This window comes from Saccopteryx leptura, chromosome 1, assembly GCF_036850995.1.
Source record: "Saccopteryx leptura isolate mSacLep1 chromosome 1, mSacLep1_pri_phased_curated, whole genome shotgun sequence".
Lineage (NCBI taxonomy): Eukaryota > Metazoa > Chordata > Mammalia > Chiroptera > Emballonuridae > Saccopteryx > Saccopteryx leptura.
Genome location: NC_089503.1, coordinates 191,981,537 through 191,999,585, shown reverse-complemented (window position 1 = coordinate 191,999,585; position 18,049 = coordinate 191,981,537). Strand labels below are relative to the sequence as shown.

The 18,049-nt window shown below is 40.5% G+C and overlaps 1 protein-coding gene and 1 pseudogene across 1 annotated transcript in view; one reads left to right on the top strand and one right to left on the bottom strand.

Moving 5' to 3' along the window:
- NUP133 (nucleoporin 133) overlaps nucleotides 1-18,049 on the top strand; it is a 61,484-nt gene that overhangs the window by 23,727 nt on the left and 19,708 nt on the right. The window contains exons 13-19 of the mRNA XM_066383575.1: nucleotides 2,083-2,246; nucleotides 3,195-3,289; nucleotides 13,051-13,275; nucleotides 15,049-15,171; nucleotides 15,776-15,875; nucleotides 16,468-16,719; nucleotides 17,147-17,280. Coding sequence (XP_066239672.1) covers nucleotides 2,083-2,246; nucleotides 3,195-3,289; nucleotides 13,051-13,275; nucleotides 15,049-15,171; nucleotides 15,776-15,875; nucleotides 16,468-16,719; nucleotides 17,147-17,280 — 1,093 coding nt within the window. The remainder of the gene's footprint in view (nucleotides 1-2,082; nucleotides 2,247-3,194; nucleotides 3,290-13,050; nucleotides 13,276-15,048; nucleotides 15,172-15,775; nucleotides 15,876-16,467; nucleotides 16,720-17,146; nucleotides 17,281-18,049) is intronic.
- Nucleotides 14,359-14,991, bottom strand: LOC136389742 (ubiquitin-conjugating enzyme E2 variant 1 pseudogene; annotated as a pseudogene).

Here is an 18,049-nt window from a genome sequence, read left to right as displayed (position 1 = left end):
GCTAGCAGGCATTTTTTTTTATATATAATTTATTTTGGGTATGTTGTATTTCTATTTTTATTTTTTTCAAGATTTTTTTTTTTTTTCTACAGAGACAGAGAGAGTCAGAGAGGGACAGATAGGGACAGACAGACAGGAACGGAGAGAGATGAGAAGAATCAATCATTAGTTTTTTGCTGCAACACCTTAGTAGTTCATTGATTGCTTTCTCATATGTGCCTTGACCGTGGGCCTTCAGCAGACGGAGTAACCCCTTGCTCGAGCCAGTGACCTCGGGTCCAAGCTGGTGAGCTTTGCTTAAGCCAGATGAGCCCGTGCTGAAGCTGGCAACCTCGGGGTCTCGAACCTGGGTCCTCTGCATCCCAGTCCAACGCTCTATCCACTGCGCCACTGCCTGGTCAGGCAGCAGGCATCTTTTATGTATAATGTCAAGACAAACACAGAGTTTTATGGTGTGATAATGGAATTAGAGTTAGCGTGTTGGTTGGGTTTTTGGTGTACAGAATCACCACAGAACTTAGTGGCTTGTTTAATATAGCTCATGATTCTGCAATCTGGGTGTTTTGGGTTGGGCCTAGGTGACCCTTTTACTGGTCCCTTCTGTGGTCAGCTTCCAGCTCTACCAGCTAGACTTGTATTTTCATGGCTGTGTCTGGTCAACCCTTTCTGCTTTGTGTGGCTTCACCCCATCTGGCAGGCCCCCCAGTCTTGTTTACATCACACGGTTCTAGAAGTGGCATGAGACTAAGCCTCCATGCACTTGCTCTTGTCACCTTACTTGTCCTCTGATCACTCCAACCTATTTCAAAGAGTCTAATTCTTTATACTGGCGCACTCTGCCTTTAACTAGTGGTGTTTCTAAAAGGTATCCCTTGGAAGCTTTTGCCTCTTTCTCCTCCCTGGACAATCTCATTCCCTCTCATTGGCTTCAGTTCTCTGCTGAGATACAGGCACACTTGTTTGGGTATGACCTGTGTTCTCTGTGCCACTGTCTGCCCTGCCCCTCACCCACTCCAGCCTCCCTGTACTTCCAGGAAGGTTCCCTGCCCCTGTGATGGTTTTGGTTTCCTCTCTGTTCTTCTCCATCGTAGTGTCTGTGTGACTTTTTGTTTAATCATCTGATTCCTTATGACACTATAATCTGTGAAGTCTTGGACTATGGGTTTTTTTTTTTTTCTTTACAAGGACAGAGAGAGAGAGAGAGAGAGGGATAGTTAGGGACAGACAGACAGGAACGGAGAGAGATGAGAAGCATCAATCATCAGTTTTTCGTTGTGACACCTCAGTTGTTCATTGATTGCTTTCTCATATGTGCCTTGACCACGGGCCTTCAGCAGACCGAATAACCCCTTGCTTGAGCTAGCGACCTTGGATCTAAGCTGGTGAGCATTTTTTATTTTGCTCAAACCAGATGAACCCGCGCTCAAGCTGGCAACCTCAGGGTCTCAAACCTGGGTCCTTGGCATCCCAGTTTAATGCTCTATCCACTGCGCCACCGCCTGATCAGGCTTGGACTATTTTTTTTTTTTTTTTTTTACAGAGGCAGAGATAGACAGGGACAGACAGACAGGAACAGAGAGAGATGAGAAGCATCAATCATCAGTTTCTCGTTGCGCGTTGCGACTTCTTAGTTGTTCAATTGCTTTCTCACATGTGCCTTGACCGTGGGCCTTCAGCAGACCGAGTAACCCCCTGCTGGAGCCAGCGACCTTGGGTCCAAGCTGGTGAGCTCTTTGCTCAAGCCAGATGAGCCCGCGCTCAAGCTGGCGACCTTGGGGTCTCGAACCTGGGTCCTTCCGCATCCCAGTCCGACGCTCTATCCACTGCGCCACCACCTGGTCAGGCTGGACTATGTTTTAATGTCTTGTTTGTCATTCCATCTCCAGTGCATAGCATATTCTAAGTAGTCTTCATATATTTATTGAATTAGCGATTGCATAAGAGTTGTCCCTTTTAAATAAATGTTATTAAAAGTAATTAACTTTGGGCTAAAATACAGGATTAATTTCACCATTAACTTTCGTAGTGAGCATTGAAAATGTTTTGCCTCCTTCCATACTTTTGTCTTCCAATTTATTACAGGAAAGATGTAAGTCATGCTCAAGTGACGGTTGATGAACTGTTTTCCTCTCACTCAAATTTGGATTCCGATTGTGAACTAGACAGAGCTGTTGCCCAGATCAGCGTGGACCTGGTGGATGACTACCCAGCCTCTGACCCACGGTGGGCCGAGTCTGTCCCTGAGGGTAAGAACATCCTCATTTTAATATTATGGAATGATCTGTTTTGAGAAGAGTTTTCTGGTTCTTTTGGTAAAGTGGCTCTCAAAACAATATGTTTTTGGTTTCTTAAATAATATTAATTCAGTATTTTAAAAAAGGTTGCAACTTTTTTTTTTAAGCCAAGCACTTTATTATTTTTTTTATTCATTCATTTTAGAGAAGAGAGAAAGAGACAGAGAGAGAGAGAGAGAGAGAGAGAGAGAAGGGGGGAGGAGCAGGAAGCATCAACTCCCACATGTACCTCTACCGGGCAAGCCCAAGGTTTTAAACCGGTGACCTCAGCATTCCAGGTTGACACTTGATCCACTGCACCATCACAGGTCAGGCCGGTTGCAACTTTTCTTATAGTAGATTTTGAGAAGGGCTCTGAACAGGTCTACACAACAGAATAGACACCGAGGGAACATTGAGGCAAATCGACTTGTTTCTTTCGGAAGGTGATTGATTAGCTCTCCTTTGCTGCCTCAACATTTTATTTCTGAAAGGAAGGCGGTGTCATAGGCCCACTTATTAGCCCTCACACTAAGTGAACATTTTGCCGTAATCACTGTCGTTGACTAATAGAAATTATACATTTCCCTAAGAGCTACAGTGAGCAAATCCCATGATGTGTAGCGTGGGCACATCATGTGTCTGTGCCTGCGGCCTTCCTGCCCCCCTGGAGACTGTCCTTGTGACACTGCTGCCGCTGCTCTTGGCACTCCAAGGGTTCCCAGATACCAAGGGACTGCCTCAAACATCCATCTCTCTCCCTGGTTTCCTACTTAAACTTTTGGGTAATGTTACAAATAATTACATTGAAAGTTTGGTATTTTCCTTTCATATAGATTTTTGTTAACTTTTTGTTTTAATAGTAATTACTATACAGCTAGCATATTATGTGTTTTAAGTTTTGTTTCTGTGGTTCAACAGAAGCACCTGGGTTCAGCAACACATCGCTGATTATCCTCCACCAGCTGGAGGACAAGATGAAAGCCCACACCTTCCTCATGGACTTCCTTCACCAGGTAAGCAGCCCAGTTGCTGTGAGCAGGCCCCAGGACACTGGGCTCTGCGGTGCCCTTGCGGGCGCCCTCCAGGACAGCGGGAGAGCTGTTTGGTTGGGTGGGGCATGACTAGTGTTGCACATTTTCTTTTCTGGCTTAAAAGTAAATCCAGGGCCTGTGTAGAGGCCTATTGCTCCAAGTATGAAAGCTGCATTGAAAATAAGGAAAAAGGCAGAAAAACAGTGTGTTTCAGCTTTTCTTATAGTGTCCTATGAGGTCCTGCCTTTTGCTCAAAGGTCCTGTGTGCTTTTATGTGAAACTTGGGTTTTCATGAGTTGTTTCTGTATTATTAGAAAAACAATGAAGAATAATAAGGGAATAAAAATAGGATTTTTATCTGTGGATTTTTGATTTAGAAATGCCATTAGAAGCAAATTCTCATTTAAAGTTTGTTTTTTTAAAGGGATATTCCCATTTATATGAGCCTAAACTAAACATTAGAAAATGTTTTTTCTGCTAGACAGAATTGTTGTGCAAAACCACTCATTACTGCCCTTAGTAGTGGCTCTTTAGACTGGACTGCTTCCTGTGGTCTTAGGGCAGTACTCCAAGGGCATTACTTAGAAGCTGTAGACTTCTTAATGTCTCATATCAGATGTCATTTAATGTCACTTCCACAAAGTGACACTGTTCAAAGCAAGTCATAAGGCCAGGCCAGATGAAAGAAATTGAGAAATCAATTTTACTTTTTTTTTTTAACAGAGACAGAGAGAGAGTCAGAGAGAAGGATAGACAGGGACAGACAGACAGGAACAGAAAGATGAGAAGCATCAATCATTGTTTTTCATTGAGACACCTTAGCTGTTCATTGATTGCTCTCTCATATGTGCCTTGACCGTGGGGCTACAGCAGACCAAGTAACCCCTTGCTCGAGCCAGCAACCTTGGGTCCAAGATGGTGAGCTTTGCACAAACCGGATGAGCCCGCGCTCAAGCTGGCGACCTCGGGATTTCGAACCTGGGTTCTCCGCATCCCAGTCCGATGCTCTATCCACTGTGCCACCACCTGGTCAGGCTCAATTTTACTTCTTTTTGTTTGTTTGTTTTTACAGAGACAGAAAGAGAGTCAGAGAGAGGGATAGACAGGGACAGGAAGACATGAACAGAGAGATGAGAAACATCAATCATTAGTTTTTTGTTGCTCATTGCAACGCCTCAGTTGTTCATTGACTGCTTTCTCATATGTGCCTTGACCGTGGGCCTTCAGCAGACTGAGTAACCCCTTGCTCGAGCCAGCGACCTTGGGTCCAAGCTGGTGAGCTTTTACTCAAACCAGATGAGCCCGCGCTCAAGCTGGTGACCTCGGGGTCTCGAACCTGGGTCTTCTGCATCCCAGTCCGACGCTCTATTCACTGAGCCACCACCTGGTCAGGCACAATTTTACTTTTTTTTTTTTTTTTTAATTCATTTTAGAGAGGAGAGGGAGAGACAGAGAGAGAGAGAGAGGAGAGACAGAGAGAGAGAAGGGGGGGAGGAGCTGGAAGCATCAACTCCCATATGTGCCTTGACCAGGCAAGCGTAGGGTTTCGAACCGGTGACCTCAGCATTTCCAGGTCGATGTTTTATCCACTGCGCCACCACAGGTCAGGCCAATTTTACTTCTTAATGGAAGGAGTGGCAGAATCACGCAGAAGGGTGTACATTCTGGAAGGGGGGGGGTCCGTGACCCTGAAGTGCCATACTGGGGACACTGATTGATCACCGGTGAGAAGGCCCCGGAATGAGCACTGTGGCAGTTGTTGGTAGTAAAGTTCATTGTAAGGTCATGATCTAAAGATCCCATTTGGCTACGCCTTTGTGTTACTTTTAATATTTAGAGCTTATTTCACTGAGGGAGTTACATTAATAATCAGGAACTAAGTCTCTCCTGCTGCTGCCGCCGCCACACTACACAGCAGCAGGGCTGTGCTTCACTCCAGAGGGAGGAGGGGACTGTCCCTGAGCAGGACAGTGTCGTGCCTCTGGACTCCTGGTGGTGAGGGCAGTGGTGTCCTCACAGTCCGCAGAAGTGGGGCAGGGACTTCACGTGCTCCTCCTCACCGTACGGCAGAGCGATGTGCATGTATGGCCTGCTTCGCTGGCCACTGGGCCCTCGGCCGATGAAGTGGCAGCTGGGGCCCTCACATAGAAGTGCCCCAGTGGTGTCTGAGGGAGCCAGGCAGCTGGTTCAAAGCAGGAAAAAACGTGTACCTCTTTATCAAAATAACCATGAGCAGCTTGAACAAATTAAGACAGGGTGATTCATCGAAATATTCCATAGTCATTAAAACTAACGAGGAATATGTAAATGACTATGAAAAAATAGGATGCTATCAACACAAGGAATGGAACAATATATATAGTGACTCCACTTGTGTTAAAAAGATAACTTCAGCATACAAATGCTTTTATAGCATATAGAGTTATGAAGGAAACATAACCACAGTTACTGTAGGGAGAATGGGCTGGGACCTAGAGACTCACCCCTCTGTACCATTAAATTTTCTAACCGTGCATATGTGTTACACATGTCAGTAGGCATGCTCTGGGGATTTGGATAATATTAGTTTTTGTTTTATCTTATTTTTATTAATTTTAATGCAGTGACATTGATAAATCAGGGTACATATGTTCCGAGAAAACATCTCCAGATTATTTTGACCTTTGATTATGCTGCATACCCCTCACCCAAAGTCAAATCGTCCTCCGTCACCATCTATCTGGGTTTTTTTGTGCCCCTCCCCTCCCCCCTCCCCCTACCTCTCCTTCCTCGCCCCCTCCCCTCCCCGCCCCTCCACCCCACTCCTTGTTACCATCACATTCTTGTCCATTTCTCTGAGTCTCATTTTTATGTCCCATATATGCATGGGTTCCTATAGTTCTTAGTTTTTTCTGATTTACTTATTATTTCACTCCGTATAATGTTTATCAAGGTCCATCCATGTTATTGTAAATGATCCGATGTCATCATTTCTTATGGCTGAGTAGTATTCCATAGTATATATGTACCAAAGCTTTTTAATTCACTCGTCCTCTGACGGACACTTGGCCTGTTTCCAGATCTTTGCTATTGTGAACAATGTTGCTATAAACATGGGGGTGTATTTCTCCTTCTGGAACTGTTCTATGGTATCTTTGGGGTATATTCCTAAAAGTAGGATGGCTGGGTCAAAAGGCAGTTCGATTTTCAGTGTTTTTTGGGTTTTTTTTTTGTTTGTTTGTTTGTTTGTTTGTTTTAGGGGGCGGTGGAGAAGCAAATGGGCGCTTCTCCTATGAGCCCTGGCCGGGAATCGAATCCGGATCCCCCGCACGCCAGGCCGACGCTCTTCTGCTGAGCCAGCCGGCCAGGGCTGATTTTCAGTTTTTTGAGGAATCTCCATACTGTTTTCCACAGAGGCTGCACCAGTCTGCATTCCCACCAGCAGTGTAGGAGGATTCCCTTTTCTCCACATCCTCGCCAGCACTTATTCTGTGTTGTTTTGTTGATGAGCGCCATTCTGGCTGGTGTGAGGTGATATCTCACTGTGGTTTTAATTTGCATTTCTCTAATGATTAGTGATGTTGAGCATTTTTTCATATGCCTATTGGCCATCTGTATATCCTCTTTGGAGAAGTGTCTATTCATCTCTTTTGCCCATTTTTTGATTGGATTGTTTGTCTTTCTGGTGTTGAGATTTACAAGTTCTTTATAAATTTTGGTTATTAACCCCTTATCAGATGTACTGTCAAATATGTTCTCCCATTGTGTAGTTTGTCCTTTTATTCTGTTCTTATTGTCTTTGGCTGTGCAAAAGCTTTTTAGTTTGATATAGTCCCATTTGTTTATCCTGTCTTTTATTTCCCTTGCCCGTGGAGATAAATAAGTAAATATATTGCTGTGAGAGATGTCCGAGAGCTTACTGCCTATGTTTTCTTCTAAGATGCTTATGGTTTTACGCTACATTTAAGTCTTTTATCCATTTTGAGTTGATTTTTGTGAATGGTGTAAGTTGCTGGTCTAGTTTCATTTTTTTGCAGGTAGCTGTCCAATTTTCCCAACACCATTTGTTGAAGAGGCTGTCTTTACTCCATTGTATGCCCTTACCTCCTTTGTCAAATATCAGTTGTCCATAGAGCTGTGGGTTTATTTCTGGGTTCTCCATTCAGGCATATGTGTCTGATCTTATGCCAATACCAGGCTGTTTTGAGTACAATGGCTTTGTAGTATAGCTTGATATCAGGAAGTGTGATACCTCCCCCTTTATTCTTCTTTTTTAAGATTGCTGAGGCTATTCGTGTTCTCTTTTGGTTCCATATAAATTTTTGGAATAAATATGTGATCTATATCTTTAAAGTATGTCATTGGTATTCCATTGAATTTATAAGTTACTTTGGGTAATATAGACATTTTAATGATGTTTATTCTTCCTAACCATTAGCACGGTATATGCTTCCACTTGTTTGTATCTTCCTTGATTTCTTTTATCAATGTCTTATAATTTTCCAAGTACAAGTCTTTAGTCTCCTTGGTTAAGTTTATTCCTAGGTACTTTATTTTTTTGGTTGTAATAGTGAAGGGGATTGTTTCCTTAATTTCTCTTTCTGACTGTTCATTGTTGGTGTATAAAAATGCCTCTGATTTCTGAGTATTAATTTTATATCCTGCTACCTTGCTGAATTCATTTATCAGGTCCAGTAGTTTTTTGACTGAGACTTTAGGATTTTCTGTATACAGTATCATATCATCTGCAAATAATGATAGCTTTACTTCTTCTTTTCCAACTTGAATGTCTTTTATTTCTTCTTCTTGTCTGATTGCTGTTTCTAGGACTTCCAGAACTATGTTGAATAAGAGTGGTGAAAGGGGGCACCCCTGCCTTGTTCCTGATCTTCTTTTTTTTTTTTTTTTGTATCTTTCTGAAGCTGGAAATGGGGAGAGACAGTCAGACAGACTCCCGCATGCGCCCGACCAGGATCCACCCGGCATGCCCACCAGGGGCGACGCTCTGCCCACCAGGGGGCGATGCTCTGCCCCCCTGGGGCGTCGCTCTGCCGCGACCAGAGCCACTCTAGCGCCTGGGGCAGAGGCCAAGGAGCCATCCCCAGCACCCGGGCCATCTTTGCTCCAATGGAGCCTTGGCTGCGGGAGGGGAAGAGAGAGACAGAGAGGAAGGAGGGGGGGGTGGAGAAGCAAATGGGCGCTTCTCCTATGTGCCCTGGCCGGGAATCGAACCCGGGTCCCCTGCACGCCAGGCCGACGCTCTACCGCTGAGCCAACCAGCCAGGGCTTGTTCCTGATCTTAACGGTATTGCTTTTAATTTTTGCCCATTGAGTATGATGTTGGCTGTGGGTTTGTCATAGATGGCTTTTATCATGTTGAGGTATGTTCCCTGTATTCCCACTTTGTTGAGGGTTTTGATCATGAATGGGTGCTGGATTTTATCAAATCCTTTTTCTGCATCTATTGAAATTATCATATGGTTTTTCTCCTTCCTTTTGTTTATGTGATGAATAACATTGATAGATTTGCGAATATTGTACCAGCCTTGCCTCCCCAGAATAAATCCCACTTGATCATGGTGTATGATTTTTTCCATATATTGTTGGATCCGGTTTGCTAATATTTTGTTGAGGATTTTAGCATCTTCATCAGAGATATTGGCCTATAATTTTCTTTCTTTGTGTTGTCTTTGCCTGGTTTTGGAATCAGAATTATGCTCGCCTCATAAAAGGAGCTTGGAAGTCTTCCTTCCTCTTGAATTTTTTGAAATAGTTTGAGAGGGATAGGAGTTAGTTCTTCTTTGAATATTTGGTAGAATTCACTTGTGAAGCCATCTGGCCCAAGACTTTTCTTTGTTGGAAGTTTTTTGATAACTGTTTTGATCTCATTTATTGTAATCGGTCTGTTTAGGTTTTCTGATTCTTCCAGATTGGTTTTTGGAAGATTGTATTTTTCAAGGAATTTGTCCATTTCATCTAGGTTGTCTAGTTTTTTGGCATACAGTTCTTCATAATATTTTCTTACAATATTTTGTATTTCTGTTGTGTCAGTTATTTCTCCCCTCTTATTTCTAATTTTGTTTGAGTCCTCTCTCTCTCTTTTTCTTGGTGAGTCTAGCTAAGGGTCCATCAATCTTGTTTATCTTTTCAAAAAACCAGCTCTTTGTTTCATTGATCCTTTGAATTGTTTCTTTAGTCTCTATGTCATTTATTTCTGCTCTGATCTTTACTATTTCCTTCCTTCTACTACCTCTGGGCTTTACTTGCTCTTCTTTTTCTAGTTCTTTTAGATGCAGTAGTAAGTTGTTTATTTGAGCTTTTTCTAGCTTCTTAAAGTGTGCCTGTAGTGCTATGAACTTCCCTCTCAGTACTACTTTCGCTGTGTCCCATAGATTTTGAGTTGTTGTATGCTCATTATCATTCGTTTCTAGGAATTTTTTTATTTCTTCTTTGATCTCATTCTTAGTCCATTCATTATTTAACAACCTGCTACTTAGTTTCCATGTGTTTGAGAATTTTTGAGCTTTTCTGTTGTGGTTGATTTCTAGTTTCATGTCATTGTGATCAGAGAAAGTATTTGATATGATTTCAATCTTCTTAAATTTGTTGAGACCACTTTTGTGCCCTAACATGTGGTCTATCCTAGAGAATGTACCATGAGCACTTGAAAAGAATGTATATTCTGCTGCTTTAGGGTGAAAGGTTCTGAAGATATCTATTAAATCGGGTTGATCTAGTGTGTCTTTTAAGTCTGCTGTTTCTTAATTAATTTTCTTTCTTGAGGATCTATCTGTTGATGTTAGTGGGGTATTAAAATCCCCTACTATTATAGTATTGCTGTTGATCTCACTCTTTATATCTATCAAAGTCTGCTTTATATATTTAGGTGCTCCTATATTAGGTGCATAGATATTTATAATAGTTATTTCTTCCTGTTGGATTGCTCCCCTTATCATTATATAGTGGCCTTCTTTATCTCTTACTATATTCTTTGTTTTAAAGTCCATTTTGTCTGATACAAGTATTGCTACTGCAGCTTTTTTTTCATTTCCATTTGCATGAAATATTTTTTTTCCATCCATTTACCTTCAGCATATGTGCATCTTTTGTTTTGAGGTGTGTCTCTTGTAGACAGCATATGTATGGGTCCTGTTTTCTTATCCATGCCACTACCCTATATCTTTTGATTGGATCATTTAATCCATTTACATTTAAGGTTATTGATATGTAGTTGTTTATTGCCATTTTATTCTTTAAAGCTGTATTCCTCTTTTGCTATATTCTTTTCCACTTTGATCTGTTTACACCATGCCCCTTAATATTTCCTGCAGCATTGCTTTGGTTGTAATGAATTCCTTGAGTTTTTTTGTCTGGGAAACTTTTTATTTCTCCTTCAATTTTAAATGATAGCCTTGCTGGATAAAGTAGTCTTGCTTGTAGGTTCTTGTTCTGCATTACTTTGAATATTTCTTGCCATTCCCTTCTGGCTTCAATTGTTTCTGTTGAGAAGTATGATGTCATCCTTATGGGGGCTCCTTTGTAGGTGATAGCCTTTTTTTCTCTCGCAGCTTTTAATATTTTCTCTTTATCACTTAGCTTTGGTATTTTAATTATGACGTGTCTTGGTGTAGGTTTCTTTTTAGTGGAGTTGTCTGTGCTTCTTGAATTTGTGAGAGTTTCTCCTGCATTAATTTAGGGAAGTTTTCAGCTGTGATATGATTGAACAAAGCCTCTATCCCTTGTTCTTTTTCTTCTTCTTCAGGAACCCCTATGATGCGGATGTTATTTCTCTTCATGTTGTCACAGAGCTCTCTAAGAGTTTCCTCAGACTTTTTGAGTCTCTTTTCTTTTTTCTTCTCTACTTTCATGCCTTCATTCCAGTTGTCCTCTAGCTCGCTGATTCGATCCTCAGCTCTATCCATCCTGTTTTTAATTCCTTCCATTGTGGTCTTCATTTCAGATATTGTATTTGTCATCTCCGACTGATTCTTTCTTAATATTTCAATATCCTTTTTTATACTTGCTATTTCTTTATTTAGGTGTGATGACCATCCATTGTTGTTCTAAGATCCCTAAGCATCCTTACAATCATTATTTTAAACTCCGCATCTGGAAGTTTGATTATTTCCATATCACTCAGTTTATCTTCTGAAGGTTTCTCTTGTGGTTTCATTTGGATTTTATTTCTTTGTCTTCTCATTGTGTCTGTGTTTGGGTGTTTTCTTTGTAGAGCTGGTTGAGTCTAGGCTTGGTGTTGTCTGCCTCCAGTTTTCACTTGTGTTGTTTCTAGGTCTTTTTGGGTTGGCATTAGCTATTATTTGTAATCCACTTTCGGATTTGGGCCGCTTTGAAGTCTTGATTTATTTGTTTTTTTAACAGGTGATTTTCTTGTTTGCTGATCTCAGCAGGGGGGTTATTTGAAACTGTATCCAGTAATGCAGTGGTTGTAACCTGAGACTCTGAAGTCCTCTTCTGCCAGTTAATCTCTCTGGGGGCGGGTTGCTTTCTCCCCTTCAGTAGGGGGAGGTGTATCTCCGATCACCATGGAGACCTGAGTTACTGCCCCTCCTCCCCACTTCTTGTTTTCAGCTGTGTCTTGTTGGAGCTGGAGAATTGTATGTATTTCTGTGACCTGGAAGTACTTTTGTATTTTGCTTTGTGGAAGGATCAGCCCCTTCCCCAGTTATGGCCACCTCCAGCACTGAATGAGTCAGGTTTTCATGTCATCACTTGTATTCCTCTCCTCCTCTCTATCGTCTCTCTGTCTCTCTCTCCTTTCTTTTTGGAAGACAAGCGGGCCCTTTCAACACACCTCATTCCCTGGTCACCAGGCAAGTGGCTATGAGCAGTATTTACTGCTCATTTCCTTGGAGTGAGAGCCCAGCCTCCCCATTCCTGTAAGTAGGGGAGATTCATGCACTTCCTACCAGGTTTGTTGTGGCTTCTTCTTTGCTCCTTGGTTTTTGAAAGCTGTTCTTGTAGTCCATATTTGGTTTTTCACACTGATTGTTCTTAAATTAGTTTATAATCCAGTTTGGTGGTGTGAGCCTGGAGTCTATGCGTCTGCCTACTCCGCTGCCATCTTCAGGTCTCTCTTGGATAATTTTTGTTTTCTGCGTTTAAAATTAATTTCAATATATTAAAAAGTCAATTCAATTATTAATGAAATGGATTATACTGAAAATGTGAGTTTTTATTATTTATGTCTGTCTCTTGGCTTCTTAATAGTTCAGGTTATTGTAATGCTTTATCAAATAAAAAACTTACAAAAACACTTAGAACCTAGTAACATACTATAAATGGGCACCAAGCAAATCAGAGGTAAGAGATGCAAAGGATTAAAGACTGTCCCAGCCACATGCTGCTCTGGCTTTAGGGTTCTGGCAATCAGTCAATACTCCACACAGGTTTGAAATCTAGGGAAGTTAATGGATGCATATAGGAAAGAGCAATTTTTCGTTCTGATAACCATACACAGTAATTTGAGGAATAAGATGAGTAGAGACAACGGTAATGGACAGAAACTTTGGATAAGCCTAATCTTAGAGCTGCTGTGTCTACCTTTCTTACAGATGTTAGTGGCCCTGGCTGAATTGTGCATGTGTTAGAAATACCCCGAAGGAGAGACAGCTAGAGACAACTTTCTGGGGAGAGCTAGGGCAGTGGCTCTATACCCCACGTACTTCTGGTAGAAGTGTGACTGCATTATTTGTGTTTTGATGTAAATGCTTTTCAAGTATATGTGTGTGTTTGTCTTTCACCAGGTTGGTTTATTTGAACGTCTGCGTACTTTTCCAGTAAGAGGGATGTTCATGGCAACTCGACTATTGCTTTGTGAGCATGCAGAGAAGTTGTCAGCTGCTATTGTTCTCAAGAACTACCATTCACGGCTGTCTGACCTCGTGAACACAGCGATATTGATTGCTTTAAACAAAAGGGACTGTGACATCCCATCCAGCCTGACCCCTGCAGACATCTTTTTTAGAGAGGTAAGACAAGCCCTCTTTCTTCCCATAATGTGGCACGTGGGGCTGTGTCCTTTACATACTGATCATGCCCCAGGCAGGGAAAAGATGGAGGACGAAAGAGCTTGTTGGAATTTTAAATAGAGGACTCTGCATTTTCTAGGTAAATTATCACTGAAAATATATCACTCATTTCTCACTTTCCCAGTGCTTGTAGAACTGACTAAGAAGTCCTTACCCTGTGCTGGATGTTGCCCTCTGTCTCCAGATCCACTTTGACTCCTTCCCAGGGGGCGTCTTTGCCTGTGGTCCCTTCCCTGAGGCACCGTCAGAGTTGGGAGTGGGTGCTCCCCCAGCTTCCTTCCTTGCCTGCACTGTCCCTTAGGGATCATGGCTCCTGTCTGTCTGCTTTCTCTGCATTTCCAGTAACTGCTTCCGCCTGGTTCCCCTTCAGGCCTGGGCTTCGTAGTGACTCGTCTGTTGCTAGCCCTATGTGCTACATTTGTAACCTTTATTCAAAGGTGGCATTGAGCGCTTTTGGCTGTAATAAGTATTTCAGCTACAGTCATCACTTGGTATCTATGTAGGGGACTGATTCCAGACACCTCCACCCACATACTAAAATCTGCAGATGCTGATGTTCCTTATATAAAATGGCAGGCAGAGTATTTGGCTGTAACCTGTGCACATACTCCTGTATACCTTAAATCACCTTTAGATAGCTTATAATAATACTAACAATAGAATTGTAATATGTAATGCAATGTAAATATACTGCATTGTGTAGGGAGTGATGACAAGAAAACACAGTCTGTATCTGCCCAGTACAGATGCAGCCACGGTAGGCCTAAATACACAGTACATGTCAGGGAGTAGATACCACTTTCTGTTTTTGTTTTTTTAATAGCACAACTTATATATTTCAAATGGACCAAAAAAATCAGTATTATTTATAATATTTTAAGATAAATTGCCTTTGAATGAAAGATTCCTTTCCAGTACATGGAGGTCTATAAGACGTATCTATATAGAAAGTTTACTTGTGTGAGAAATGAAGACTGCTTAAATCTAATGGGGGTTGGGGTGGGTCTGTGGTTTTCTTTTTGATTAATTGCTGTGACACTGCCCTTCAGATGGCAAAGGAAGTTGCATATTTTCTTTAGATGTCATCAGGCACAAAAACTGCTGCAGGACAACTTTGATGCTGTGTGAATTCTGCCATGTCACTAGCTCTGATACGGCTCTTGGTCCCCCATGCCTTGCAAACATTAACTCGATTCATTTAATTTTTGTTATAAATCTTACAAAGGGGGGCACTTCTGGATTTAGGTCCACATTCTATTTTAAATCCATATATTTGGTTTTCATAAAATTGTCTGAGCCGATGGTGGCTGCTGTCTTGTATCACTGTCGCTCAAAGGCTGGCCCCTTCTTTACCCCTACCTGTTCCCGGGACCTTCTTTATAACATTTTCTTTCCAGATATTTTGGATTCCACAGATACAGAATCTGCAGATATGAAGGGCTGGCTGTACTAGTATTTAAATTAGAAATCTACCTGGTAACACTCCAGAATTCACTTACTTACAAGACTTAGTTATTTGAGCATTCTAACTTAAAAATTGGGACATTTGAACTTTTCTTGGTTTTTATATTTATTTTCACCATTAACTTTTTTTCTGAGTAATGAGCTGAGGGTATATCTTAATGGGACAAGCTCATTGAGTAGATTAGTTGTCATTGTTGCCCATCTCATAGTTTTTATTACATGTGGTTAAATGTCTCTCTACTCCTTTAGGTGTCCCAGATAGATACTATCTGTGAGTGTTTACTGGAACATGAGGAGCAAGTCCTAAAGGATACAGCTTTGGACTCAGTTGAATGGGCTGAGGTGGTGATCAATGTGAACAGTATTCTCAAGGTACCAAAATACGGTGAAGATTTGAGCAAACCAAAGCCCAGCCAGTGTGTGGTGGAAGAGACAGTGGTTTCTGTATTCCTGCTCTGTATCACCAATAATTTATAAGAGTTTAGCCTTTTGTTAATTCCAAAAAGTTAGAAAAATATCCATCATTTTATCAATCGGTTAACAACTGTTTTGAATATTTGCCTTGTGCCTATTAAAAGTTTCTCTAGTCCTGAGCTCTATTTGGTAGAATAAGCCTTTTCTTTGGAGAAGGATATATATTACATGCAAATGTATTAATGTTACTGTAACAGTCTAAATAAGTCTGTTTTTTAATTACTCAAAAGCTTACTACTTATTGTTTAAAATGTTTCGTTTAAGTTTCACTAATGTACTTTATAATAATGGCGTTTTTACTTTGGTTACTGTAGTTTTCCCAAATCGAAGTAAGATTATGAAGTTAAACAAATTTTAAATGCAAAAAGAACCGAAAAGTTATCCTATACACTTCTGTTGAGTATTTTTTTCATATTAATAGATGGTGATGATTCAAATTACCTTTAGAAATACTGGGATGCGTTGCTTTCTGCATGTGATAATGCGTTTCATTTTTTTCTAGGACATGCTGCAAGCTGCTAGTCATTATCGACAAAATAGAAACACCTTGTATAGAAGTGAAGAACCACGAGGAAAGGAACCTGAGTATATTCCGTGGACAGGTGAGGCTTCAGTCACTAAGCCCAAATATACTGATTATTAGCAGTGATTCAAAATATATTCTAGTGAGCCATCATTTTTGGAAGCTATAGTAGTCCCCTAGTGCAGGTTTGTAAGTGAAATGAAAAATAACTTCTGAGTGCCATCTCCAAAAGGAACAATTCTTGTGTAAATTGCTTTGTTCCCTTGGAATAAGGGAAATAAGCATATTCCCTTTAATATAGGTCTTTGCGATTTACTTATTGAATCAGTACTTATTATATATCTACTTGGTTTTGATGCATATAGTTATTCTTAGAAGCAGGCCCTCGCCCTGGAAGTATAGACTATATTTTATGTTGACTTAATATAAGCAAGTAAGTGGAGTAAGTAATATGGAAGGAATTGAGAAAGAAGGCAGGATCATGTTTACCTGGCTTTGCTGAGGACGTCTCCATAAAAAAGATGGACTTTGAACAGGACAGAGAGATGTCAGCTGAACCCCTATTGGATTTATTTTTCCAGCAGTTGTGAAGTGAGGTAATTTTTAGGCAGCCTGTCTCTCCCCTATCCCTTATAGAACCCTTACATTCCACGTTTTGTGTGATTTCACAGCAACGAGTGGTCCCGCTGGCATCCGAACAGCAGTCACACGCCAGCATGGGATCGTCCTGAAAGTGGTTTATCCCCAGGCAGACAGCAGCCTCCGAAACGTTTTGACAGAGCAGCTGGTGGCACTGATTGACAGCCTCCTGGATGGCTATACTTGTCAGCTTAAGTCTCTGGACAGATCCAGTGATCAACAAAGATTTAACAATCTGGAAACTGAATACGTACAGAAAAGATCAGATCTCTTATCTCCACTTCGTAAGTGCATGGTATTTAGCTCAGGCAGCAGGTCTTTGAGTTTGCAGAATAAAGGAATCAAATCATTAATGCAGTGTATTTGGGTAATATCCTTAATCTGTTCCAAGAATTTAAATAAAATATGTACAGTTTTCTCTGTTTATTCAGCCTTGTTTTCACTAGGATTAAGAGACATAACTTGTTTTGCTAGCACACGAAGGAAGAGTTTGTTTGCATCTGAGGTAGGCAGTGATGAAGCAGGGACGGCATTTGCATCTTTAATGATTTTATATGAATTCTGAAACCAAATGCCAATAACCAGAAAGGTTTCTATTCCATTAATTATTTGTAGGATATAATATGAATAAGGGTAAAATTGCAAGTAATATTTTTATTATATCTTAAGTTTTCACTAATGATTTTTTTCCATCTGGTTTCATTTCTGCAGTTGCACTAGGCCAGTACTCATGGGCTGCTTCATTAGCAGAAAAATACTGTGACTTTGATATCTTAGTACAAATGTGTGAGCAGACTGACAACCAAACAAGACTCCAGCGCTATATGACCCAGTTTGCTGATCAGGTAACAAACCAACATTAAGGATGTCTATAGGGCTCCTATATTAAGACCTTACCGTTTCAAATTTTACATGGAGTTTTAGAAAATGATATATTGTTTTTGTGGTTAACTTAGATACTAACTTTCCTGTAATGTTTCTTTGTAAATTGTTTGTGAATTCTTTATATAAAAATAATACTGAAAAATTTACTTAGGTATATGAATATTGATAGAGTTTTTAAAACTTGAGTAGAGAATTGTGGGAGCACAGGGTGATACTGTGGGAGTCCCAGTTTCTGTACACATAGCTTGCCTTTTTACCTTGTTTGAAATCATGCCTCCTATTTTTAAAGAAAGTTCCCAGATGACATTATATAGGTGAGCTTAAGTTGCTCTTTAAAGCCAGCTTATTTAGACATTTTATTTTTGTATAAAAACTGAATTTTTTTTCATTATAAAAGTGACATATAAAATTCAGAAAACACCTATAAACAAAAAGAAGATTTTTTTAAAATCACTTATAGAAACCTATGTGTTTCTATGGACCAATGTTACCCCATTAAATTTAATTTCTAAATATAAAATATATGTAAATATATCTAGGATCTGAAAAATAAAATTTTAAAAATCATTTACAAATTTCACCATCCAGAGAACCCTTTTAAACATTTGGTTTATATTTTTCTAGTTTTACTCTATATTATTACAGACGAATGTATCTTGTCAACTCCTTATTTCCCTTAATAAATCACAGACATTTATCTACGACATCAAATAGTCCACAATATTTAAT